The sequence below is a fragment of the Buteo buteo genome, chromosome 27 (assembly GCF_964188355.1).
Source record: "Buteo buteo chromosome 27, bButBut1.hap1.1, whole genome shotgun sequence".
In the NCBI taxonomy this organism is placed as follows: Eukaryota; Metazoa; Chordata; class Aves; order Accipitriformes; family Accipitridae; genus Buteo; species Buteo buteo.
Window position 1 is genome coordinate 4596499 of NC_134197.1, and position 25622 is coordinate 4622120.

General features: G+C 55.9%; 1 protein-coding gene across 1 annotated transcript; it reads left to right on the forward strand.

The window, feature by feature from the left end:
- MMD2 (monocyte to macrophage differentiation associated 2) lies at nt 1-18797 on the forward strand. Its single transcript, XM_075058366.1, has 7 exons — nt 1-945; nt 13177-13258; nt 13943-14103; nt 14208-14282; nt 14567-14668; nt 15260-15329; nt 15714-18797. Exons 1-7 carry the CDS (start codon nt 263-265, stop codon nt 15915-15917), a joined length of 1377 nt encoding a protein of 458 aa, XP_074914467.1. The 5' UTR covers nt 1-262; the 3' UTR covers nt 15918-18797.
- The last annotated feature ends 6825 nt before the right edge of the window (nt 18798-25622 follow it).

Sequence of the window (25622 nt, forward strand, 5' to 3'; positions counted from 1 at the left end):
TCTGAGCTGCCCAACCTCAGACGTACGTTGGGCGCTCACCTCCTGCGAGACCCTCCCTGGGTGCTGTAAAGAGTGGAAGGGTGAAGGTTTAGGATGGAGATGGGTTGAGGATCCTGGGCTCTCCAGCCCTTGCTGCTTTGTCCCCCCTTCTCCCGAGCTGCCCACCCCTGCCTGGGCCCCTGGAAAAGAATAGGGAAAAAAAAAAAAAAATCATGACAAACAAATAAATAAAAGCAAAGCCAAACAAAGCAGCTCCCTGGGGATGCCAGGGTGGGCTAGCCCTGCCCTGGGGCAGGCAGAACGCAGGCAGGGATTGCTCTCTGCCCCCCCGGGGGGACCCGGCCGTGGGCAGCGTGGCCGGGGGGAGCGGGCAGGCTGCCTGCACTCCCCGCTCCCTCCTTTCCTCCCTCCTCCCCCCCGCGATGCTTTAATCACATTTTCAATTCAAATCTGCTGCTATTTGATCCTCTGGGGGTGGCGGCGGGGAGGGGAGGGGGGGGGGGGAATATTTTTAGCTGTGCTTAAAGCTGCCGGGGCGGCTAAGGGAGATCGTGCAGGTTGCAGTGGCCGGGCAGAGTTGGACGGGATCTCCCCCCCCTCCCTTTTTTTCTTCCTCCTCCTCCTCCTCCTCCTCCTCCTCCTCTTTGCACATCTGAGGGCGGCAGCGGGGCTGGCTTCCCCCTCCCGGAGGTCGCCTTTGTTTTCCCGGTGTCGCTCTCCCGAGCAGCCGGGGGGGGCAGGAGGGGAGCGGGGCCGGGCTGGACCGGCCACCCCTTCTCCTCCTCGCCCCGCCGGAGCCCGCGGACTTGGTGCTCTTCCCCCGGGGCCGCACTTTTTCCCCCACCCCGGTCCGGGAACTGAACACCCCCGGCCCGGGACCCCCCATGGCACCGCCGCGATGTTCGTGTCCCGGGTCCTGGATTTCCAGAAGACGCGCTACGCCAGGTAAAGCCGTCCGTGCGGCGGGTCCCCGACCCCCGGGTACTTACGGAACCCCAGGACATCCCCAGCCCCTTGCCCGGGTTCGGCTCCGGCAGGGAGGGAGCCCGAAGGGACCTTCAAAAGCTGCTGAGTACCCCAAAGTCCAGGGCAGGTGCGGGCTGGTCTTTTGGGAGAAGGCTACCCGCTTTTCTGCATCCCTAAGGGATTCAGAGCATCCCTGGGAGCCCTCGCTGCCTTTTGCTGGGTTGAACTTCACCGTTGTTCTCTCGCTGCTGGGGAAACCAGGAGCCCGGCTCCCCGCGGGGACAGACCCCACTGCTGGCTGCAAACCCTCCGTGGAGGGACCAGCGTCGCCCACGGTCCCGCTGCACCCGGGTGAAGTCCCCCAGCCTGGACCTGGGGGCTCCAGGGGACTCCCACGGGATGCCCCGGTGGTGGATCCTTCTCCCTCTCCACGAAATACCCAGGGAGGTTTTCCAGCAGCAGCAGGCGCTTGTTTTAAAAGCTCAGGTGTGTTAGGAAACCTCCCGGCATTACCTGTGGAGGGGGAAACCTGAGGACTGCTGGGCACGGGTCAGAGGGCACTCGGCCACGCGCGCTGCTGCGGGATCAGATGTGGCCTTTTGGAGGGAGCTAGTGGGTGACACGGGGACAGCGGCCGCCTGCAGCCCTCCAGCACGCCGGGTGGCCGAGGATGAGTCAGATCACACAGCGCTGGGTGCTGCACGGCCAGACGGGGCTCAGAGGGGTGCTCAGTTTTGCACCGAGGACAGGCTTTGCTCCCAGCTCCCTGTGACTGTGGTGGGGACGTTTTCATGGCTGCGGAGGGTCCCGTGGGCTGGCACTGGTTCCTGGGGGCACTCGGCTCTGCTGCTGCCACTGCCAGACTCCCAATGGTCTTGTTAGAGGCAGATACCAGAGAATAACTTGTCTGGAAAGAAGCAGTGATGGTGTTTCTTGCCTGCTCCAGGCAGTAACAACCCTGAGGGATGGTTGCCTGGGCTGGGTAAGGGCAGGAGACCCCCCTCCCACCCCTCCAAGCCACCAACTCCTCTCCTTCCAGGTGTCCCACTGGGAAAATCCATGCTTGCACCTCCAAAAGCTGCCTGAAACTTGTGGGCACTCGACCATTTTGATGCTGTGGCTGCCTCCTAACCTTTGCCTGAGGGAGAATGCAGCAGGTCTGTCCAACGCATCTGGTACACAACTCCTTATGAAAACAGAGAATTCAAAACTTTTTTTCCCCAGCTGGCACACAGAGGACAGGGCCGGGGGAGATGGAGCCAAATGAAACTCTGTACCCCCAGAGCAGGAGGAAAACTGTACCTTTGCCCCATGGCAGTGGTGCAGAGGCTCTTTGGGAGCTGAGCAGTAGAGCAGGGGCTGCCCCCTCTCCCCCAGTCCCCCCCAGCAGAACCCATCTGCCAACCTGTTGCTTGATTTACCCCAAAATCAGCATGCTTAGGCCATGTCATGGTCCTTTCTGGTGACAACTTGTTACAGAATGCCTTGCAGGGATAGAGCCGATGTACAGGGCAGGGGCTGTGGGGCTGGGAAGGGTCAGGTCCGCTGGGCATCCTCCACCTCTCGGTGGGTGCCAGGGCTGGAGAGGGAGCAGGAGGAGATGGGTGCTTCCTTGGCTTTCACCCCAAGACACACCAAAGCGGTCTCCAGCGCGCGATGCTAACCCAGAGCTTCCGACATCACCACAGAGATCCTCTTAGCCTAGTGCTTAAAAATAACAGTTGGCTAATCCCCGTCCCCCCCCGCGCTCCATGCACACCAGTTCTCTTCTCTGCAGAAATGCTCTGCTGTGGCATATCCCAAAAGTAACCCTGAAAGCTGTTTGTTCCTTTGTGCTGGGGATGCTTTTCCAGCTTCCCTGGGCTGCAAGTAACAGGGACCGGGCTCTCTGATGGGGATTGGGGTGAGCAGGAGCCACAGGGCTTACAGCAGCATATGCCCTTCAAGGCATCAGAAGCGTCTTGCAACATGTTTTCAGTGGATGAGAAATTCTTGATTGTGGCCTTGTTACAAAAAACGCAAAACAAAACCCACAAATACAAAAAAAACCCAGCAGAAAGTTTTCCTTGTCGTGGAAAAGCCTGGAACAGCTTCATTTTTAATGTCGTTTTATCTAATTTCAAGCGAGGACCAAGAAAGGAGGAACTTGGCCATTGATACAGCCGCCAAAAGGAATAAATAAAATACAGCGTGGTGATGAAAGACCTGTTGTGTGAAAGCTGCAGCGAAGGCACCAGGCTTTGAACAAAGAGATGAAAGGCAGCAATCAATGTGGGAGCATTTTGTGAACTGCCAGGAGAAAACTCGGGGCTGGAGGGGCACCGGGGTGTCCCCAGATCTTTCCTGGCTGGGCTTCGGAGACAGAGCATCACAGCTGGGGCAGAGGGGAAGAAAGCAAAGGGAGGGGGCCATCACCATGGTGGGAATAGGGATGCATGGCAATGCTGTTCGAGCAGGTTGTGGTTATAAATGAGGCTCTCCGTGGTTTCTGCTCTGCTGTGGGGTCCAGGGGGCTCTTCCGTAGTCTGCCAACTGTGGGGAAAGGGAATTAAAAAGCACAGCTGCTGCAAGGCTTTCCCTCTCGCTCACAGCCTGCTCTGTGGCAAGGGATATCCACCGCCTGCCCGAGAGGCCGAATTCAACCATGAGACCGGCAGCGGCACACGGTGACAGGGTGCAAGCAGATGCGATTCCTCCTGCTTTATCCATCCACAGGATAGTTATTCCCCGACTCTCCCTCCACCCTTTCCTCTCCTCCTCCCAGCTCACTGAAATGGTGCTGGTTTCCCCCCAGAGCGACAGATCGGTGCAAGTCGCATCTTCGTCACTTAAACTCGTCGCCCAGGTTACACTGAGCCAGTAACCGATCCCTCCCTCCACCTCACCGCCAGCTTTGACCCCGTTTTGGCCCACTTTTTACTCAGACGTAGCCCAGTGCCTCCTGCTCACCTAGCTGCCATGGGACTGCATCTCATCCCCAATCTCCCCACAGGGCCACAAAACGCTTCCCGGATTTTAGCCATCCAGAGCTGTAATTGAAAGGAAACACAATTAAGCAGGGAGCTGCTGTATCTAACCGGCTTCAGCAGCTCTGAAGCAGCTGGCGGAGAGGGTTTGCCGGGAGCTGCAGGCTACGCGGGGCACTGAATCATCCTAATAAACTGATAGCAGTTCACGATTTGATTTGCTCATGTAAAAAGCTTTAAATCTTATTGCATTTGCTTGTCTTGCCCTGCACAGAGTAACACAGCCAGGAAAATCCACATTAATTTCTCAGCCCAGAAGCAGGAGGTTAGGGAAAGCAGGGGCCTCTGTAGGTCTGTGGTCCAGACTTGTCCTCACCTGCCCGGCGTCCACAATGTAGACACTGTCATCTCCTCACCGGCACGAGGGGATGGAGATCTGAACTCTACACTTGCTCAAAAGCAAATTCTCTAAGTTTGGGGAAAGGCAGATGGGAAGACCCTTGTTGCTCCCTGCACCTGTAATTACCGAGCAAGGAGACATTCGCCAACTCCTCCTCCAGCATCTCCAGGCAAGAGAGGGAGAGGAGAACCAGCAGGAATAGGAGGGAGAAAAAAACATCAGGGTGCTCAGACCCCAGCCACGAGAAAAACAATGCCATTCTGATAGCCTGAGCAGTGCTACCACATTGGGATGATCTGGTCTCCGTTTGCTTTGCAATGAAAGAGCGAGCAGCCCTCACCTGCTCCCACACATGCCGAGACACTTTCCAAGAGCTCTGCTTCCCCCACAGTCTGTGTGGGATGAAGCAGCGAGAAGGGAAATGCTTTCAGCATTGGTATCGCTGCTCAAGAGGCAGGGGCTCCTCACCGTGCAAACACCAGCTCCGTCCCACCATCCCCAGCAAGACCTGCCGGGCTGCCCCGAGCTGAGCAGATGCCCTCGCTGCAAAAGGCACTGCTCCAAGAGATGGGGAGGCCCCCAAAATACCTAGGGAAACCAGGATCACCTGATGTCACTGACCAATTCCATACTGGTTGCTCTGTGGGGCCAGGTTGACTCAGGTACCCTCTTAAGATAGCACTGGTAGGATTCATCTCATGTAAGTTTAGGTGCCCAGGGTGCAGTTATCGTTGGAGCCGGGTATTTGGAAGGCAACAAGTACTCAGAGCATCATCTGCAATCGGATATTCCCTCAATCTGCCCCATTCCCTCCTTTGGGAGGGTCAGTGGACCCAACAGGCCAGGCTCAGGTGGGGATCACTGCACTGGAGATGTGGAGCAGCAGGCAAACCGAGCCCTGTGCCTTGTGCTTTTGGGGAAGGACAGTCTCTTGGCTGCCTGGGAAACAGAGGCAAGATGGTCTTTTCCCTCTTTAGCTGGTGTTGGATATCAGCTTGATGTGATTCTTTGGCACAGCTCACTACGGCCAGCTTCACGAGGTAGCGGCCAAAAAGATGCATGGGAAATTCAAGCCACTGCCCAGCGCAGCAGGTCAGCGAATGTGAGAAACAGGACTCTGCCAAGACTGCTCCCAGGCTCGCCTTCCTCTCCTCCTCCCTTCCCACACCCCCAGCTCCACAGTGAGACAAAGCAATGCAAACCAACTACAAGTCCTGTGGAAAGGAAGGGAAAAAGAGCACAACTGTTATTCCAGTTCATTGCTCTTAAGGGGTGCTTGGCTGCAGCTGCAAAAGGAAATCGGTTGAGTACCCAGAGAGATGTTGCAAGGGGATGGATGCTCAGAGCAGGGGCTGAGCAAGGCAGAGGAGACACAACCAAAGACACAGAGCTCAGGTCTCCCTTTGGGGGTTCTCCAGGTGTAATTGAACCTCAACATTTTCATGCAGTGAAAAATCCAGAGTCCAACAGGCTCGATGTGATACACTACAATTTCTCATGATAACATGATACCACAAGCATCATATTCCTGATGTTTGCTTCAGATGCCAATTAATTGAGCTGAGCAGTGCTGACCTTCGGGAGAGTTTGGATCCAAGTCTGTGCTACTGTTCAAGTTTATAGTCCAGGCTTGCTGCTGCCAAGGAAAGGATTTTATGCAGGGACAGATCAGCAGGTCAAGGGCAAGGAATTACCTCCTCTGCTGTGCTGTGCTGAGCAGCACTGGCTGGTACCATAGCGTTAGACACAGCCCTGCCCTCTGTTGCAAATAACGCCAATAGAAATTCTAGTATCTGCTTGCCTGGCTAGTGAAATGCATGATTCTCCTTCTGTGCCTTCGTTGTCCAGAGGCATTTGCTGAATAATTTACAGATATCATTTGTACTTGAGTAGCATCCAGGAATCCTCAATGAGATCCAGGCTCTGTCTCTTGGGGGATGCTATGGGGAGACCCTATGGACCTCAGAAATCACGACCTGCCCATGTAATTGCCCAGTCACAGCAGCAGCCAGGGTTAGAGGCTGGGAAGGCTCCAGCCCCCAAACTGCCCAAATCCTTTGCCAGCAGGCAGAGGGGCCAGTGGTCACACTCACTGCTGCCCACCTTGGGCTGTTGCAGAATTTAAGCAGGCAGAGCCAGCTCAGGATTTGTCCCACTCACTTCTGTGCTCAGGCCAATGCAGGCGAGGCAGCAAGGAACACGCACAACGACTTTCCAAACAAGCAAATAGTGAATAATAGAGAATTTTCAGTTCTGGAAGCAGTCCTCCTAACATTCACGAAACACCTGGGACATCAGAGTCATTTTGTGACTAATCAGCTGTTGTTGGAGGTCTCACGAGTACCAAATGAGACAAGAAGTCCCAGCTCAGAAAGTAATTTGGGAAACACTCACCAATCCCATCTGTTGTGAATAAACAAACAACTCTGCTGTAGTTGCAGGGTCATGAATTGCCTTGGAAGAGTTAGAGGTACCATTTACATAAAGAGCAGAAAGCCTGCTGGAGAGAAAAATAAATATCCCTGCACAGAGGATGGGAATATGGATAGTTATGGCCGTGCTGGGAATTACCTGCTGAGTTTTCACCCACCAACCAAGCCCTGCTAGGTAATTATGGGCTCTTATGGGTGCAGAAATGGTCTACGGCTGCATCCAGCCTGGCTTGGAACCTCCCGTGCTTGTCTCTGCTAGGGTGAGGAGCAAGGAATAGGAATCAGATATACCCTTGGTGTGATTCCTGGTGCATTCAGGGAAACAGCAGCATATTCCCCCCTGCCAGCCTCAGTCCCTTATGTTCCCACTGCCGTGGCAGCAGGAGGTGCTGGGGGGTGTGTGCGTGTTTTCCCTGTCCCTTCGCAGGGAATACCTGTGCCTGTGGTTCGGAGCCAGGTACAGCACTGACATGGCTGAGCACATGGTCCCTGGGAGCATCCCTAAGTCAGCAAGCAGACTTGTTCGGTGTTTCTCATGGCATGCAGGCTATATGGTGCCAGGGGATGGTCTACAGCCAGCCCAGGATGTTACTACACGTCAGAGTGCTGGGAACATGCAAAATTGGGATGAGGGTAATCAGAGGTGATGAATGACAATTCAATCTGCAGTCCGTTTTGACTTGCTCTGTGGAAGCAAGGTTTGCACCAGGGGCTTCTGGGCAGGTTACTCCAGAAATCTGGTCATCCACTGATTTACCCATAAGAAAGGTTGAGAAATGCTTGTCTGGATGAAAAGTCTTTCATTTTCTGCTCCCTACCCAAGCTGCCAGCTCTTTGCACGATGCCAGGAAGCAGTACAAAAGAGAATGTTGTGCTGCCTTACTCCGTCAGCCTTCCTGCCCCTTCTCCCATGGGATGGGCTGAAGTCAAAGGAGTAGCCCACGGAGCAGGCTTGTCCCGGCTGCCCCTTCTCCCCTGGCCCAGGGAGCTGACCTGCAAGCTCACAGCACGCACAGCTCGGCTTTCCAAATCAGGACTGCCATATGTTCGCGTAGGAGCATGCAAGCACTGAGGAGTAGGCATGGAAATAGAGGTTTGAGCTCTTAACGGGGGTGCCCCACAGCCGTGCACGTGCCCATGTGGGTGGCTCTGCAGATGGCAACGCTGGGCAGCATCAGCCTGAACCTTTGCATTTCTGCTTCCCAGCGGCAAACACTCCCGTGTCAATGGGTAGGAAGGAAAAGCAGGATTTCTCAAGTGCTCCTGGGCTGGATAAAGCAGCTTTTGGGTACCGGAGAGTCTGGGGGCTCTGCACTGGGACCTGCAACCACAGGTGAGAAGGGAGGGCTGCTGAGCCTTTCCCACATCACCGAGTTGCAGAATTGATGTCCTGGAATCGAGAGGGGGCCCTGAGCACATCCCTGCTGTCCTGCTCTGTCTCCTGCATCCCGGGACCATGCCCTGTGCGTGAGCAGCACTCGGGGCCGTACGCTGCACTAACACACACAGCTCCCCAGGACTGAGCTAATTACGAACCACAGAGGAGCTCAAGGGGATGAAGCCTCTTACCAGGGACTGCAGCTGGAACGTTACCAGATTACAGGTCAGAAGCAGAGCACACGCCAAGCCCCAGCTTACAGGAATGCTGCTGCAGCTCACATGTGAACACAAGCCTGAGGACCAAGCCCCGGCATCTGGACTGGTTGTGCAGCCTCCGGGCTCATTAGAGCAAATCCAGACCACGCACTGAAGAGGGATCCGGGGCCAGTCTGCCCTACAGGGACACATCTGCTCCATCACTGTCACCTCAGGCACCACAACACTTGCTCTACCAAGGGACAACCCAAGGGGCCCCAGCAGGATTTACCACCACTTCTGGTCAGCATCCCGCAAATGCTTTCTCCATCCTTCCTCTCTGACAAGATACCACCATCAGGATACAATCCTCCTCTGTTACTCTAAAAGCAGTTGCAACACCCGGTCACCAGGTGAAGGAGAAATCCCCTCCCTTTGCAGTCAAATCCCCAAGAACTGCCCAGCAGGGAAAACAGCCTGGGAATAGCCCAGCTCCCGGAGCAGGAGGACAGATTGACAGCAAAGCAGCACCCCACCCTCAAAGACATTAGACCAAATCCTGAGCAAGCCCAGCCCTTTTATAAGCCATTTGCAGGTGAAACCTGTAGCCATTAGCTGGTTTGGGGAGATTCACATACCTGGGAGCAACCTTGGACACGCCGGCCGCTCCTTTATCCCTGCAGCACCCAGCCCATGGTGCAAGACACGGCTCTGGCATTGAGGGCTTCATGGGTTGTGAAGGGGATGTCTCGGCTTTTCCAGTGTCACGGCCATGGCTACGGCTTCAGCAACGTGCAGGGGGAGCCCAGCTCCTCAACGCATAGATACACAGCCACGTGTCTTGTAAATAGCCTGATTTATAGCAGGGTTAGGGGTGTCAGGTGTTGGACTGGCTGCTTCCAAGAGCAGGGATGAGCTGCTCAATGGGAGTAGAGGCAACCCCCAGCTTACACCTCCCCATCAGCATCTGAGTCGTGATTTTACACCCTCCTCGCATCATCCTTCCACCAGCTCACCTAAAGCATGTCAAAATTATTATCCTCATTTGGAGAGGGGGAAAGGGGGATGAGAAGGAAATGAAGTGACGTGGCAGAGGCCAGCCAGAGAGTCAGTGTCAAAGGCAGGACTAAATGTCCTCTCTCCCAAATCGCAGCCTGGCCTGGGTCTCCGTTAGGGCTGTGCCCCCCCTTGTTTGTAGGGGACAGCTTTCTTGCAAAGTGTCCCACGGCTCTGCCCGCGTGAGTCTGAGGTGCCCATGGAGTGGCTGATGCAGATTGTCTTGGTGCCCCCAGGAGAGGTCAGATGCCCAAATGCTCACAGATAAGTCCTCCCAAGGAATAATTTAATTTAATCCTCTTTTTACCTTCTTCTCCCCCACCCCGGCAAAGCAAGAGCAAAGCAAATCTGCATGATTTTTGAGCTCAGAACTTTGTTCTTGGATAAAAGTCTTTAAAAAACTCACCGCCACCCCCCCAAAGCCAGAAAAAAACAGAGTAGAAGAAAGAGAAGGAGAAAGAAACAAGCCTGGGAAGCCGGCTCTGCACTTTGCCCCTGCTGCCTGGGACAAGGGGCTCTTTGTTTCCCTGGCCGGAGCCTGCTGTACTGGCCCTTTTCAGTCTCCCTCCCTGGGAAAGGGGCCAGGGGGAAGTAGGCACAAGCAGGGCAGGCAAAAAACCTGTGTCTGCAGTGAATAAACCCTGCTCGGACCCCCACCAGGCCCCCCCATCTTCATATAGCTGGTCCGTATAGTGTCTGCCAGAAACAGTACTGGGGGAAAAAGGTGCCCGGGTGACCCTTGGGTCTCTGCTTCCCACTCACTACCCCTGCAAATGAACATGATTGTGTTCCTACCATGCAGGAGGTTTTAAACTTCTCTGTGTCTTTTGGATTTTGCAATCCTAAAGCACCTGCTAAAATGCAATGAAGCACTCAGCTGGTGTATAATCACCTGCCTGCAGCTTCCCGGCCCTGCCATGCTGAGCGAGTCACATTGTCGTGGCTTTGCTGGGTCCCCAAGCACGTGGCAGCATAGGCTGGGAGCTACTGGGGACAAGTCGCTCTCGTCTCCTCCCACCCTGGGGATACTGCCAGGGTGTCCCCAAGTCTACGGGCGCAATGACACGGAGCTGGCGATGACTGTGGATTCAGCCAGCTGGGCAGGACACTTGCTGCAGGGATCAGATCTGAGTTTGGAGAGGTGTTTCTTCTCTTCTCCTTATTTTCTTGCATTGAAAAATCCCAGAGCTCTGCCTGGCTGCTAGCAATTCCCCTTCTCCCAACCCCACTTGCACAGAGCTGGGGCTCTTGGCTGTTCTGCGCTTTCATCAGCTCTAATGAGAGTCGCAGGTGCCCTCTCCAAGCATGTCTGTCCATCTGTCTGGGCTGGAGCTCAGCTGGTTTTGCACACCAGTAAGGCAACTTTCTGCAGGCTGGGAATGGTGCAGGGCTCCCTGTGCCCTGCTCCGTACCCATGCCGGTGTGCACAGGGATGACATGAATTGGGTGGATGCTTCTCATCCTGGGATGGGACTCACCCTGCCCTGCCAGGAGACATGCAAACACTGGCTGCTACTGTGCTTGTTTGCACAGCTCTGCTCCTGACCAAGGAGTACAACAAAAATCTGCCCAACTAGCCCCAAAATGCAATGCTGGCTGCTCCGGGAGGACCACTCTGTACCGAGGCTGGCCCAGCACTTTGCAGCCGGGTCCCACATTCGCAATGCTCTGTTTCCCATCCTTCACAGGATGATGCTTATTAGAAAGCAGGGCAGGAAAACAAGAGCAATCTCTCTCCAGGTCAAAAAAGAGTTCTTCCTCAAGGCTATTTCTCCCCCCGGGAAAAGCAGGCGTTTGCTGTGTGCTGCATGAGCGTGGCTTTGGGCTCCAGGGACACGCACGCTGTTGGACCTCATCCTGTGGGGATGGCCCTTCCCAGCCTCTCCATCCCTGTACCAGAGCTAGGGAGGATATTTTCACCCCAGGGATCCCTTCCCAAAGGGTCAGGCACCCCTTGGCCCTGGAGGAGGGGGCTGTGGGAACCGGTCCCACCATTGCTCCCCATTACTGCTCTGAACAGCAACCACCAGAATGGAGGGGAGACGGTGTGGGGCTTTGTTAAAATAAATAAATTCAAGGAAAAGGCCTCAAACGTGTTTCCTCAGCAACCGCGACGTCACACGGGATGTCTCGCCTCCTCCCCACCCCGCCTTCTTGTTATTAAAAGGGAAAAGAAAGCAAGGCAGAAAGTGAAGGGGAGCTGGGGACAGTCTCCTGGCAACACTGGGGACAGTAATGTCCTCCTGGCAGGGGGACGTGGCTCCAGCATGGGGAGGCCGGCCAGCCCTCATGGCTGGAGCGGCGGGATGGGGACGGCATCCCCGGTGTCCCCTGGGATGGAGGTGACAGCACGCTGGGCACTACCATGTCCCCAGGGATGCTCGGCTGCTTCCCGGCCACGGCAGCCTTGTTAAACCCTGATTTACCCAGTGAGGATCCTTGATTTGCAGAGCAGTGGGAGCTTAGCCCCTCCACTTCCCCCTCTTAATTCAAGACATTTTTTGGTGACGATGACCGCCACGCTCCCCCAACACTCAAACCCTCGTCATTTGAGCTATTTAATCCATCCTGGCTCCGTTTTAACACAGCAGTGAGCAGCTCAGGCAGTGGGACTGAGCAGGCAGAAGCTGGCAGAGGAGTCTGCGCGGGCGTGGGTGGCTCGGGGACGGGGAGAGGGGATTTCTCCTGCCTTTCCCAGTGCCCTGGACCAAGGGGTCACCCTGTGCCCAGCGGCAAGGTCCTGCCAGCCCCCTCGCCAGGCGCAGCTCAGCTGTGAAACTTGCCGCAGATGGTGCCGGAGCCGAGAGCAAACGGGGTCAGACAGCAATTAGCCCAGGTCCTGCAGGGCAGCCCCACCGGTTCCAGCATAACTCGACCATCCTGGAAAAGTCTTTAAAACCCTGATTACCAGGAGCAGCCAGGGAAGGATCCCTCTCTATTTGCCCGTTTCTTATGCCCTTTTGCTAAGCCTCCACTGCTGGGCCCCGCCAGAAGAGGACACTGAGAAAGGCAGCACTTTGCTCTGACCTGTTATCATGGATGCATATTTAATTTGCCTCTCAGTACAGTGTTATGTACCTAGCAATGAACTAGCCAAACCCAACGCTATTTTTTATCGCCGTGTGTTGATCCGACAGGGGAAATCGATATGTTCCTCTGACCGCCAAGAGCAATCTGATACCTCAGACTAAAAGAAACAGAAATAAAGATACAGGTTTCCACGGGAGCGCAGCGGGGTTTCCCCCTGCAGCAATCTGTGCTGGGACGTGCAGCCCCCCCCTGCTTGGAGGTAGATGCAGGTGGTACCCAGAAACCAAAGGCATCACGGGGATACCCTCATCGGAGCTGGGCACGCTGCTGCGACATGAGGATGTCACCGCTGGAAGGGTCGAGGACCCACAGCATATCCCCCCACTACCCCGTGTGCCTTTTCCACTGCTGGGGCTCTGCCCACCACTGCCGTGGTCTGCCCTCTCCTGCCCGCAGCAGCAGGCAGAGCTGGCTCTTGCTTTCGGCTCTCCAAGCAACAGTACCTACTGGGAAATGCTTCAGCCTGAGCTGTAGCTGAGCAAGACCTGCGGTCCTGGTGTTTGGGACCAGCCAGATGGACAAGCCGTGCTCAGAGCCAGGGTCATTTCTGCAGGGCAGCTGGAGCAAAGCGGAGCCGAGGTGGGGCTCCAGGCTGGGGAGTTGGTGGGTGTCCCTGTGCAGACCCTTCCAAAAGGGCTTTCCCCCAAACCATGTCCCCTGAGCGTGTTTCTCTCCCTGCTTCTCGCCGCAGGTTCATGAATCACCGCGTCCCGTCCAACCGCAGGTACCAGCCGACAGAGTACGAGCACGCGGCAAACTGTGCCACCCACGCGGTGAGTTCCTCTCCCTGTCCCAGGGTGAGGGAGGACGGTGCTCGGCTGTCCAGGGATCCCCTGAGGAACCTCATGGAACACCTAAAAATGTTTGTGTTCAGCCCTGGAGCAGCTCCTGAGGGTCTTGGGGCTGTGATGAGGCAGATATGCTCCAGGTGCTCCCAGGGAGCAGGGATAGTCTCCTTCTTTCTGCCCTGGGAAGCTGGTGTGCATCTCCCTCGCTCTCCCCCACCATGGCCCCGTGTCCCCAGGGAAGCTGGCTGTGGGCTTAGTGAAGCAGGAGTATTTTGCAAAGCTCCCTGAAAATGGAGTGTTTTTCACAGCGGGAACGGTGACAGGCACCCCATGGGGCTGCCTACGCGGCAGCGGGAGCGAGCGCTCCCCACATCAGGGTTTCCCTCGGGAGCTGGCAGCTCCCACTCTGAGCCCTGGGAGATGATTCAGAGGTAGCCATCCTCCTTGTGCCTTCCTCCTCATCCCTACCTCCACCTGGAGAAGCTATTTTGGAGCTGCACCACACAGGGAGAGACCCTGCCTGGCCCTTGCGGGTGGCCAGCCTGCCCCTTATGGGTGGTAGCTTTCAGCAGAAGCAAAAGAAACAGCTAAAAGGAAAAGCAGAGACTGTACTGTAGCTGCTCAATGGAAACACAGAGAGCCAGCAACAGGCTTGCTTCTCCCTTCCAGTTCTGGATTCTGCCCAGCATCCTCGGCAGCTCCATCCTCTACATCCTCTCTGACGACCAGTGGGAAACCATCTCAGCCTGGATCTATGGCTTTGGCTTGTCCAGCCTCTTCATCGTCTCCACCATCTTCCACACCATCTCCTGGAAGAAGAGGCATCTCAGGTACCAGCCCTGATTGCCTGGGGCTCGGGAAGGGGGAGAGGGTCCGGAGGCCCCCAGTGTTGCAGGCTGTGACCCGTCTGTCTGTCTGTCTGTCTGTCCCACAGGACCATGGAGCACTGCTTGCACATGTTTGACAGGATGGTCATTTACTTCTTCATCGCAGCATCGTACGCTCCCTGGTGAGTTGCCGGCGGGGTGGGGGCCATCGCTTGGCTCCACTGAAGGGGAGAAAATCAGCCTGGCTCCAACAAATTGGATTTCATTCTCTCGCTTTGGCTCTGCTCGAGGCTGTACCCTACCCCTTTCCACAAAACCTTCCTATCCTATAGATTTCAACCCCTCTAAGTTGAAGTTACAAGTTGGGGACACCCTTTGGTGGGACAGCTATGGGGGTGAGGGTGGCATTTCCCTGGCACCAGGGTGCTGCCCTAGACCCACCTCACCGCAGACCTGGGTCTTGCAGGCTGAACCTGAGGGAATTGGGTCCCTGGGCCTCCCACATGCGCTGGATCATCTGGATCATGGCATCTATCGGGACCGTCTACGTTTTCTTCTTCCATGAGCGGTGAGTGCCTTTACCTGGTATCGCAGAGCCCACCTCAGCTCTGCCAGCCCCTCTTAACGCCCCGACAGGAGTCAAACTGCAGGGGAGAGCAAGAAGGATGGAGATAGACACAGACAGACAGACAGACAGATAGGTACAGGGTCCCTGGGCAGCCTCCTGGTCAACTGGCAGCGGAGAGCTTCCTTGGACCACGTCCTTCCCCATCTGCACCTTGGGTTTAGGAGCTTTGGTGGCAGGGATGTGGGAGCAGGGGATGTGGGAGCAGGGATGTGGGAGCAGGGATGTGCTGCCATGAGTTGCTTCTCCCACATGGTGGCACCAAATAGAAAGCAAAAGGCCCCCGATGTCTCCCCGAAGTCCCAAGCTCCTGGCCCTGAGCTGGCAGCTCCCAAGCCAGGGTGGGGGTCCATCACCCCCGGAGCAGGGTGCCAGCCCCTCTGCGGTGGTGTGGCTTCCACATGAGGACGTGGGACCTGCCGTGATGGCACCTCCACCCCTTTTCCCGTAGCACGGCAGTGGACATTACAAGCGTCAAACTCGCTCGACGCTCCCTCTGCACCTACCTCCAAGCAGCTTCTCTGTCGGTCGCAGGTACAAGCTGGTGGAGCTGGTGTGCTACGTTATCATGGGCTTCTTCCCTGCCTTGGTCATCCTCTCCATGGTAAGCCACTGCTGGGAAGTACGCGGGCTCAGCGCGAGGGACAAATCCCAGCGGGGCTGGTTTGTCTCCGGTGGGTTGGCACGGTCCAGGCTGCGTGATGGATAAAGCCATCCCCAAATACGATGTGGCCTGGTGTGGTTTTACCAATGCTTTGAGTGCCCAGCAGATACCACGTGCATCTCCAGCGGACCTCCTGCCCGGGCTCCGTTGCTTTGAAATCCTCCCAGCAAAGCAGGGCTACTGGGTCCCCGTTGCCTTGCTGGAGGGGAGGGTGTAGCAGAAATCAGAGCGAGGGTCCTGCCTGCACCCTGCAGCTGGGGTCACACTTTTGGTCTTGATGGAGCGGTGGCCGTCACTGAGCCCTGTCTCCCTCCTTGGTCCCAGCCCAACAGGGATGGCCTCCCGGAGCTGGTGGCCGGTGGACTCTCCTACTGCCTGGGCATGGTCTTCTTCAAAAGCGACGGTCGCATCCCCTTCGCCCATGCCATCTGGCACCTCTTCGTGGCCATCGGAGCTGGCATCCACTACTATGCCATTTGGAGGTACCTCTACCGGCCCGGCGCGCTGGAGACTAAAACGTCCCGGTAGACACCTCAAAGACATCGTTTGCACCAACTGGCACGTGGGGGCATGGAGGGGAGCGGGGGGGGGCAGCCTGCACCGTGGGCTCGCCCCAAATCACCCGCTCGCCCCATGGGCAGCAGCTGCCGGTGCCCTTCCTGCAGGGACAGGAGAGCCTGGAGGTTGATTTTAAACAGATTTTTCTTTTTTAACCTCCGGAACTGTTTATTTTTTTTAGACAAGGGTTTTGTAACATGGTGGCCGACCGCCAGGCTTGCGGGCGATAGGGGAGCGACCCCTCCCTCACCCGCCTGACCCTGAGCATCCCGTGGGAGCAGAGGCCCTGGCCCTACGTGCCCCTGGCTAGTGACACCCTGGGTTTGGCTACTGGAACACTTAGCATGGGCCACCCAGGGGACTGGGGGGGTTGGAATGGGGGGAGAGACCCAAACTCTTTCCCCTGGGAGGGGGGCACGTCAGCACCCCTGCACCATCGGGGCTCGGCTCCTAAATGGTCCTAAGTCATTTCAGCATTAACCGCCCCCTCCCAAGTTCTTGACGGGAAGGTCCGGAGTCAACAAAGCCTTACATGAGACTGAAATTTGAATCTCTTCCAGAGTCCCTGAGCACTGCAAAACCTTTTCTCTAAGGCAGTATTAAGTGCACAACTTGGTACATCCCCCCAGATGGGCCCTGGGATCCCCCATGGTCATTCTCTCCCTGGGGTGCTTTGTTTTCCTCTCCTGTCTCAGTGCCGGTGGCAGCCCTGAAGCACGGCCCTGCTCCCGGGCTCTGCCACGCACGTGCCTTCGGTGGGGAGCAGAGGGGGGGATCCGGCTCCCGGCACCCACCTGGCTGGGATCAGCCCATCCGCATCAGGGGATTTTTCTTTCTCCTCAAGAGAGGGAAGCGAACCTCCTTGGACTGGGATCACGGGGCTGCCTGCCTTCTCTGCTCCCGGTTTGATGATGAGCCTATTGCTCATCATCAGATTTAATTCCACTTTTGGGAGGATTTCCGACATTCCCAGGAATGCTGCAGGGAAGGGACGCATCCATGGGGTGCTTGGAGGTGACCTGTGATGGGGACATCCTAGTGACGCTTGGTTTTTAAATGCCTAACCACAGCTCCACGCTGCTCTCCGAGGCAGGATAATGAGATAAGGAGCACCCATCCAGCCGTCAGGAGCATCCCCAACGGTGCTGGAATGGGAAAACCATACCCGGTCCTACTCCCCAAACACACCGGCAGAGGTGCTGGAGCCAGGAGGGTCTGGGACGTGCCGGGCTCTGGTCCGTGCCGGGCTCTGGTGTGTACTGGGGTCTGTGCTGGGAGCGGACGGACAGAGCAGCGCTGCTCTCAGTCCTGCCTGCACCTTCCCCAGGAGCCCCTGAAAGCATCGATTTCCCATCACATCTTTTTGGCCTCCGGATTAATCGCAACTGCGGCAGCCTTGGCACGATGTGGCAAGTGAAGGAGATTTATGGCCACTGTCCCACCTCTCCTGTTTCGCCGGCAGCATGCCGAGGAGCCGAGCTCCCAGCTCTGCCCCACCACCCGCCGAACTTAGGATCCCCCCAGCCTCTGCCACTCCAGGACCGGCTCTCCAGGGCCGTGCCATCTTGCAGCAGATTACCAAAGAGAAAGCATCTGGATACTCATCCCCTCCTGACGTGGTGGCTGTGGTCACCAGGTCAGCAAAAAAAATCTGGTGGGTTTTCACTTCCATAGGCAGAAGGTTCCTATAAGGGACTCTGGGTGCTGTGCCCAGCACCCCAGCCTGGCATGAGGCTGCTGGGGGGGGTCTCTGCCAGGGGCACCCCAAAGCAGCCTTTGGGCTGGGATGCCTTTCAGGGGGATGGGTGGTCTTAGGGACAGGGGGTGAACGACCCGATGTGAGCGCGGACTCTGCTGCTGCCTCTCCCAGGCCCCCAGGACGCAGCCCTTGCTCTGTCACCTATGGCAGATGGAGGGGTGGAGAAGGACGAGCTGTGAGTGACCAGCAGTTGGTGGAGCATGTCTGGGGTTGGAATAGCGCGATATGGGGGCCCAGAGTGGGAGCTGCCATTTTTACTGTCTGGCAAGTCATCTTCTCCGTGCCTCAGTTTCCCCATCTGTAAAATGGGGGTGAAATCACCGACCTACCTCACAGGGCTCATGTGAGGATGCCGTGAAGCACTTGGAGGACAACTAGTGCTTTACAAACACGTGCTTCAATTTTCACTGAGTCTGGGGGCCTGGATTCCCAGAGCCACCGTGGGGCACGGTGACAACTGCAGCTCAGGGTGCCCAGGTCTCCTCCTGCTCCGTCACTAAATCCCACGGCGGAACCACCCTGGGGACAAACTGTGCACACAGCAGTCCCAGATGCCGGGCAAACATCCCTTGGCAGGGGCTGAGGATGCCCAGGGACCGCCATTCTGTTTTGTCTGCGGGTGTCATCCCGCGGGATTTATCTCGGAAGCTGTTTTGCCATTGGGGGCTTTTGGCCCTAAATCTGTCCCGGGGGCTCCCAAGGCCCAGGGAGGTGCCAGAAGGACTTTTCCGAGGCTACTTCATCTCAGCCTCCTGCTGAAAACCCAGGGCAGATGCCTGGGTGGGAATGGGTGGCCAGGCTCCATCAGGGACATTGCTTCCTAAATCCTTCCCTTGCAAAGCAGGGTGGGGGGCACAGAGCAGGTTATCGGATTGTCCTCCTATTTTATACTAATTTTAAATGACTCGTAATATTCAGGATGCCTGTGGAGGAGGCTTCGAGGGATCTTTTTAGCATCTCATGTTTTTCACCATCCATTCTTGTTCAATCAGTATTTTATATTTAACGCAGTATTGGGTCAAATAAAATATAAAGAAGATAACGCTAGTGAATATTGTTTCCTGTGGAGTAGGATTGAAATAAAAACTCAAGATACCTCACTATTGCCTGCTTGTTAAATCAAAATTAGTTTCCCTGCAGCATCTGGAAATAAACCCATTTTCTATCTGACTTGCCCTGCATGGCATCGCCTCCCAGTGAGGAGAGAAGCCACTCAACCAGCTGCAGCGAGGCCCCGCTCACGGCAATGGAGCGCTGAGCACCAGCTCACCTCGGTGCATGGATGGCGTGGCCATCTGCTGGCTCGACTTGCCGGGGGGGGGCCCAGCGCGGCTTTGCCCTTCACACCATCTGCATGGGGAAATTTGGAAGGTTGGCGACGGGTTGCACTCCAAGCTGCAGAGTTTCCTTAAAATAAAATAAATTAATGAGTTTGCTGACAGCGGCCCTGTGCTCGACGGTGTTGGCTGAAGGGTTTGCCAGCGTCTCACCAAAGTGGTTTCAGCGTAACCACTCTGCACGCCCGCTCTGGCCCTGTCATTTCCCCTCCTGCGGTGGCCGAGTCTGCGGTTGACGTGATGTCGAGCCCCGGGGCTGCCACCGCAGGGGAGGAAGGGTGCCAGATCTGGGGAGGAGGAAAATCTGTGGCAGACCAGGGTAAGCACTGCTTGCTGTGGACCCCAGAGGGGAACCCCCCCCCCCCCCATCACCCACCGGCTCCCACCAACCTCTCCCATGGGCACCGGCTCCTCTTGGAGAGGGAGAATTTGTCCCCATTCAGGGAGTCTCCCAGCCGGCGCTGCCTGCCCCGGGCTCTGCACATCCACTGCCTGCCCTCTCGCTCGTACCTCTCCATCGTAATTACGCCAAAGCTGGATCCCCCACAGGCTGCGACGCTCAGCAGCTTTCCCAGAGAGCCGGGGAGGGTTCCCTGCTTCCAAGGGCAGCTGAACTCACCCCGAAACCTGGCCCACAACTTCCACCTCGCCCATAATTTCTTTGCTGCTGGCGATCGGGCTGGACTGGGAGGCCTCCTGGCTTTGCTTTCATGCTGTCATTCCCGGAGGGTGTCTGGGTGGCAGACCCACCTTCCCACCCAAAGCGTAACCCCCGCACCACCGAGCAGAGAAACACACCTTTAACCAAAAGGAGAATTTTTAACCGAGGGAAGGCAGAGAGCGTTGGTGACCACCTCCTCTGGAAAAACTCAGCGCCGTCTCCATCCGTCCCTTCCCCATTTCAACCACCAGCCTGCCCTCGGCCGCAAGCGCTCTCCGGGGCGACTCCGGAGCTCGTTTGATAAAACCCGTTTAAAAAGTGGTTTTTTAAACGGCAGCCCACGCCGCCTTGCCTCTCTCTCTCCCTGGCCTTAGAACCGGCCCCCTTAGCCGTTTATAACACCGGACCGAAAACCCGCAAACCCTCCCACCCCGCTCCCCGCCTCCACGCGTGTCACCTCGCCCCGCGCGGTGTGCTCGGCGCTGCGCGGCGGGGACACAGAGCGGCCGCCAGGGGGCGCCGCAGTGCCGCTCCGCTCCGCTCCGCCGCGCTCCGCCCCGGCGGCCGGACGCGCCGCTCAAGCCCCGGCGGCTCCGGGAGCTGCCGCCGCCGCCGCCGCCGCCGGGGGCTGCGCCGAGGCTGCCCCGCCGAGCCCCGCACGGTGAGTATCGGGGCTGGGGGGGGAGGCTGGAGAAGGCAGACCCTACCCGAGGTACCCCCCTTTTTTTTTTTTTGGGGGGGGGGGTGTGGATGTCCCCTGGAGCATCCCCGAGACATCCCCGTCCGCGCTGACCCACCGCACCCGGGAGGTTCTTCCCGGTCAGTGGGTGTCCCCCCGCTGCTTGCTCGGGTGGGAAGGTTTGTTTCTTGTCCCCTTGGAAAGTGGAGGCGGGAGGAAAGCGGCGGACGAGGGTTGAGGCTTGTCCGGTTGCCGTTGGAGACCCGACCTGCCCGACAGCGCCGGGCAGGCAGGGAGGGCTGTGCTGGGGAGAAAAAGCACCTTGGGATCCTTGTCCCATTGCCAGGCACCTGGGGATCCTTCTCCCCATCGCACATCCCTTGGGATTCGTGTCCCATGGCACAGCGCTTGGGATCCGCGTCCCATTGCGCAGTCCTTGGGGTCCTTGTCCCATCACACGGCCCTGGGGGTCCTTGTCCCATCGCACATCCCTTGGGGTCCTTGACCTATTGCACACCCCTTGGGATCCTTCTTCCCGCTGCACACCCTTTGGGATCCTTCTCCCCATTGCACATCCCTTGGGATCCTTCTCCCCATTGCACGCCCCTCGGGATCCTTGTCCCATTGCACACTCCTTGGGATGATCCCACTGCTATTCCACGCACGCTCTTTCACCTGTATTGAGCTGCTCGGGACTGTCGTGGCATCCCAGGCCTTGGCAGGGAGGTGCCAAGATAGTCTGTGTCCCCAGGAGGCTGGAACAGTTTCATGCTGAGTTGTAACTTTAACAGAGAAAGCTCAGGGGAGTTTGCTACTTGCTTGGGAAGTGCTTATTTTCAGCGCTCTCCAGGATCAGTTAATTATTGCTGGAAAAAAATTATTGCTAAGATCTTATAATTAGGCAGCCTACCGAGACTCTGCTGCTTGGAAGGCAGCAGAAAGCAAATGCTCTTTGTGAAACGTTTCTTGCGTGTGTGTGTGTGAATAGAGCTGCCCGGGCAGAGGGCTGGCATTTGTACTTGCGCATTACTGGAGAGCTGATGCACGTTGGCGGCTCAAAAGACTCTGCAAAATAATGAAAAAAAAAAAAAGGGGGGGGGGGGCAAGAAAAGAAAACCTGCTAAAAGGCCTCCTGTTGTCCTTATAGAATTGGGTCCCAAATCATTATAATCTATTTGCGGAGCTATAGCTGCCTTTAGGACAAACTGTTAGTTCATCTTTTGCAGGACCGGCACTGCCTTTATATCCTGTTTGAACAGTCCCTGAGCCGTGGGGTCCAGGGCGCTACCGCAGAGTGCCTGCTGCTAATAATAACGCAGTAAGGAGTTTACCCGCTCTGATCCGGCTAAAGACGGCACCAAGGCTGGCATCGACATTATCAGCCTCCGATCTGTCCCGAGATTAGACGGATAAAACTCACACAAGAAAAGGTTGGGGTCTGAAGCAGAGACTTGATCCAGAATGGAAGGGAGTGGGGGCTCTGATTCAGAACGGAGGGGTTTGGGCTCTGCCCTGGCAGCCTCGGCTGTAGGGACGGGATCTGCAGAGGGGCAGGATTTGGAGCCGAGGAGTGCACGTCAAAGCCGCCGCGTTCAGGGTGTTCTCATTTCCTTTGCTCTCTGAGTTATAATTTGTTCCACATTGCAGTGCCGGGGCGGCCTCTCCCTCCGCTCGCAGCATCCAGGCTGCAGTCGTTGCCATTAGACCGAGGCTGTGACTCGAGTGGTTTCCGTCCAAAAGGAAAAAAAAAAAAAAAGAAAAGAAAGGAAAAAAAAAAAAGGGAAATTTTTCAAATAGAGATCTGGGGAAATAGCTTTTCTGGTTGCTGTTCTGGGACGGTTATAGCTGAAATCTCACCGCCCATCCGTGCAGAGCTGCGTCTGTGCCGGGACGAGCCCCGGGGAAATTCCAGGAGATTAAAAAGTGTTTTAATAGTGTTGCTGCTCTTCCCAAAAGGTAGTAAGATGACCTGGTAGCTACAGGTTGATTGGCTTGATAGCATCCCCCCAGGGAGAAGAGGGAGAAACCTAGCTCAGGCTTTAATGGATTAAAGACTTCAGCACTAGGAATAAATTCCTGCCATCCAACGTGGCTGTATGGAAAAAAACTCCTGGCAAGTAGAAATTATTTCAGTCTCCGACGCAAGAGGTGACTCTCTGGCTGTAATACACTTTTGCGAAGCATTTGAGTTATGTGAGGTGATACTCTTGTAAAAATCTGCACTTTCCAGTATTAAAAAAGTCAGTCCAGTCCAGTATTTAGAGCTGACATTACACAGCGTCAAGAAAGCCGGTATTAAATAAACCTGATCCATTTCAAAGGCAGTTATCAGAGGAGATTATCACTGCTGGGCACTGCTAGCTGGTAGCATACCCTCTGCGTTTCAGTACTTTTATTCTGGAAGGAGATAGAAATGATTTCTGGAAAAACCTGGGGCTGACCGAGAGCAGCACAGTGTTAATAGTTTGTACAAATCCGGACGGTAAACCGGGCCAGCAAAAGGCATCCTAACTGGAGTGGAATGGAAAATGGAAATCTTTTTGCACCCAAAAATAATAAACCGGAGTTGTTTTCCTGTCCCTAATCTGGATGATAAATTTTCAGCAGGAGCTGCTTGCAGATGCTGAGAGAGGCAGCTCAAGGGCTCACTGGCTCCTTCCTCCAGCGGGAGCTGCCTGGGGAGTGGCTGTGCTTCTGTCCCGATTTCTATGCTGGAGAATTGAAAATTTTCAGGGTAATGGGAAATTTGCTCTGGAAAAAAATAGCAGTTATTTGCATTTTCGGTCAGGGCGCTAACAGAACCGAATTTGGGCTTATGATGGCCAAACCCAGTCTCTCCATCTCAGTGGAAGGGACCGAGGGGCTGCAGAAAATGCCTTGCAGTGAGAGACAAGACCACTATTGGGTTAGTCTACTCATAAATCAAATCAAAGGGAAGGAGGGGGCTTGACTAAAGCATCTAAATACTCTCACAGAGGAGAAAATACATGGTAGCCAAAAGCTCGTTAATTGAGCAGAGAAAAGCATGACAAGAATCAATGTCTGGCAGCTGAAGCCAGACACATTGGAAATAAGGCATAAATATTTAACCAGCGGGAGCGATTAATCATCAGAAGAAACTGCGAGCAGCAGAGGTGGGTTCAGCATCTCTTTGCCTTTCACATCACGACCCGTCACCTTGTGGAAAGTTTCTCCTGCAGCCCCAGTGCTGGACCAGCAAGAGGGGCTGGATCGAACCTATATGGAGGCTCTAAGTGATTTAATTTGATGGTGTGTTTTTCTTATTCATGGTGGAGCCACGGAAAAGAGTATTTCTTGTGCCCTGCTGGCTCTTTCTGAGAAACACCCATGAAATCACAGCAGGCACTTTGCAGGTGCTTCTTTTCTCTTTCTTTTTCAGTTACCAGTGCTTGTTTTCCCACAGATCTGTGGTGGGAGGGTGAGGGGATGGTGCTTGGTGGCTCTCATTGACGTCCAGCTAAATAGACCGAGATTCAGGAAAAAACAATCTCCCTGAGCATCCCAGCATGCTGTGGCTACTGGGGGAAGGAGCTGGTCCAGGACTCGTCGTTCACCCATGGGCGAGAGGGTCCCCAGCCTGGTGTCCCTGGGGACACGTGTGCTTGGGAGGAGGAGATGAAGGTCACGGGGTTGTTGCTGGTCCCATCTCCTCCCCTTCACCTTTCCTTTCCGATAGAGTTTCTTTTCCTCTGGCTGTTCTCTCCCTGTCTCTTTGCGATGGGGTAGATGCTGTCGGTGGGCATCGCCGTGGCTGGGTTTGCTCCGTCTGCCCCCCAAGGCTGCCGTGTTCCTGCTGCAATGGAGCCTGAGCTTGGGGCTGGGCTGGTCTTCCCCATCTACGGGCTGTGGCTGGATGAACACGTGCAAACACACGTGTCAGCAGCCACGCGTGCCCCGCGGCGGATGTGCCCCCTCCATCCCAGGCGTCAGCTGCTCTTACGTGCAGCAAGCGCTTGGGCTGTTTGATTTGAGGCAGGGGGAACATAGTGAGATGCTGAGCTATAGGGGATATATACGCCGCTCAGTAGCCTGCATTGCAAACGTGATGCACATCGGGAGCGGAGTTGCAGCATCTCCGAGCCCTCCAAAGCCACCGCACCATGAGCAGCCCTGGACCTCCTCTTCCTCTTGCAGAGGTGTGACAGACACTTGCCCAGGACGATGCACGACAGGGGGGAAGGCCCGTTTTGAGGAAGATGATGAATGGAAGGAGAAAAGGCATATGAGAAGGATGGCAAGGTAAGGGGAGGCTTTGCGTGGGCGCTGGGTGGGAGCAGCGGGAAGGAGCTGCTCCCCCGTGGTGGGAGCAGGAACCTCGGAGCCTGCAGGAACGTCCCCCTTGGTTGCAGAGTCGGTTGTGCTGATGGAAGGACATGTGGTGGCCATGTGAATACCAAAAGCATTTGTCATAGCTCTGCAGAATAAATACAGACAGTGCTGGCCGGGGAAAATAGCAGGTTTTGGTGTGGCCAGGCACAGCGTGCAAGGAGGTGGAGGATACCTGGTAGAGATCCCTCTGGGAGGCAATCACAGGCTTTTGGCTGATTACTGTAGAGTTGTTAGCGGAGATGTCATCGAATGCTGAAGAAAGGGACTCTTTGGAAAGTCTGGGTCACGTTTCTGTAGCTGCAGGCGTGTGTCCTCCAACAGCGCACGGCTGCAACGCTGCAGCTGGGGAACTGGGCTGCCTGCAGCGAGGAGGGGGCTCCCCCGGGCTGGGGAGGTCCATGAGCACAAGTCCCACCAACCTTTGGAAAGATGTGCCCAAACAGTTAACGCCGTTGCTGGCTTGTCCCCAGGTAGCTGGGTCCAGCTGGAGCATCCCTGCTCTTGCAGCAGAACCCAACAGCATCACACGTACCGCAGTTTTCTCTTTAGCTTCCTCGGAGATGCCCGTGATCAGCATGCCTGAGCGCACGGATGCGAGAAGAGCCCATTTCGTTATCACCTTATCATGTCCGTTAGAGTCCTCAGGGGGATTAAGACCATGTGTTACGCTGTCTTCGGGAGAAGGCTGCGATTTCTCAGGTGACCTGGGCTGGTGCCTGGTGAAAGTACACCAGTGTTGCTCCAGATGTTGTTGAAAAATGGAGTGGCCAGGCTGGAAGCTTCTTCTGATCCAGGCTTCTTATTTTTTCCCCTGTGAAATGCCTTTGCCCCTGCACTCTGTAGAAGCTGTGTTTGATAGAAAGAGCAGGAAAAGAGCGGAGCTATAAAT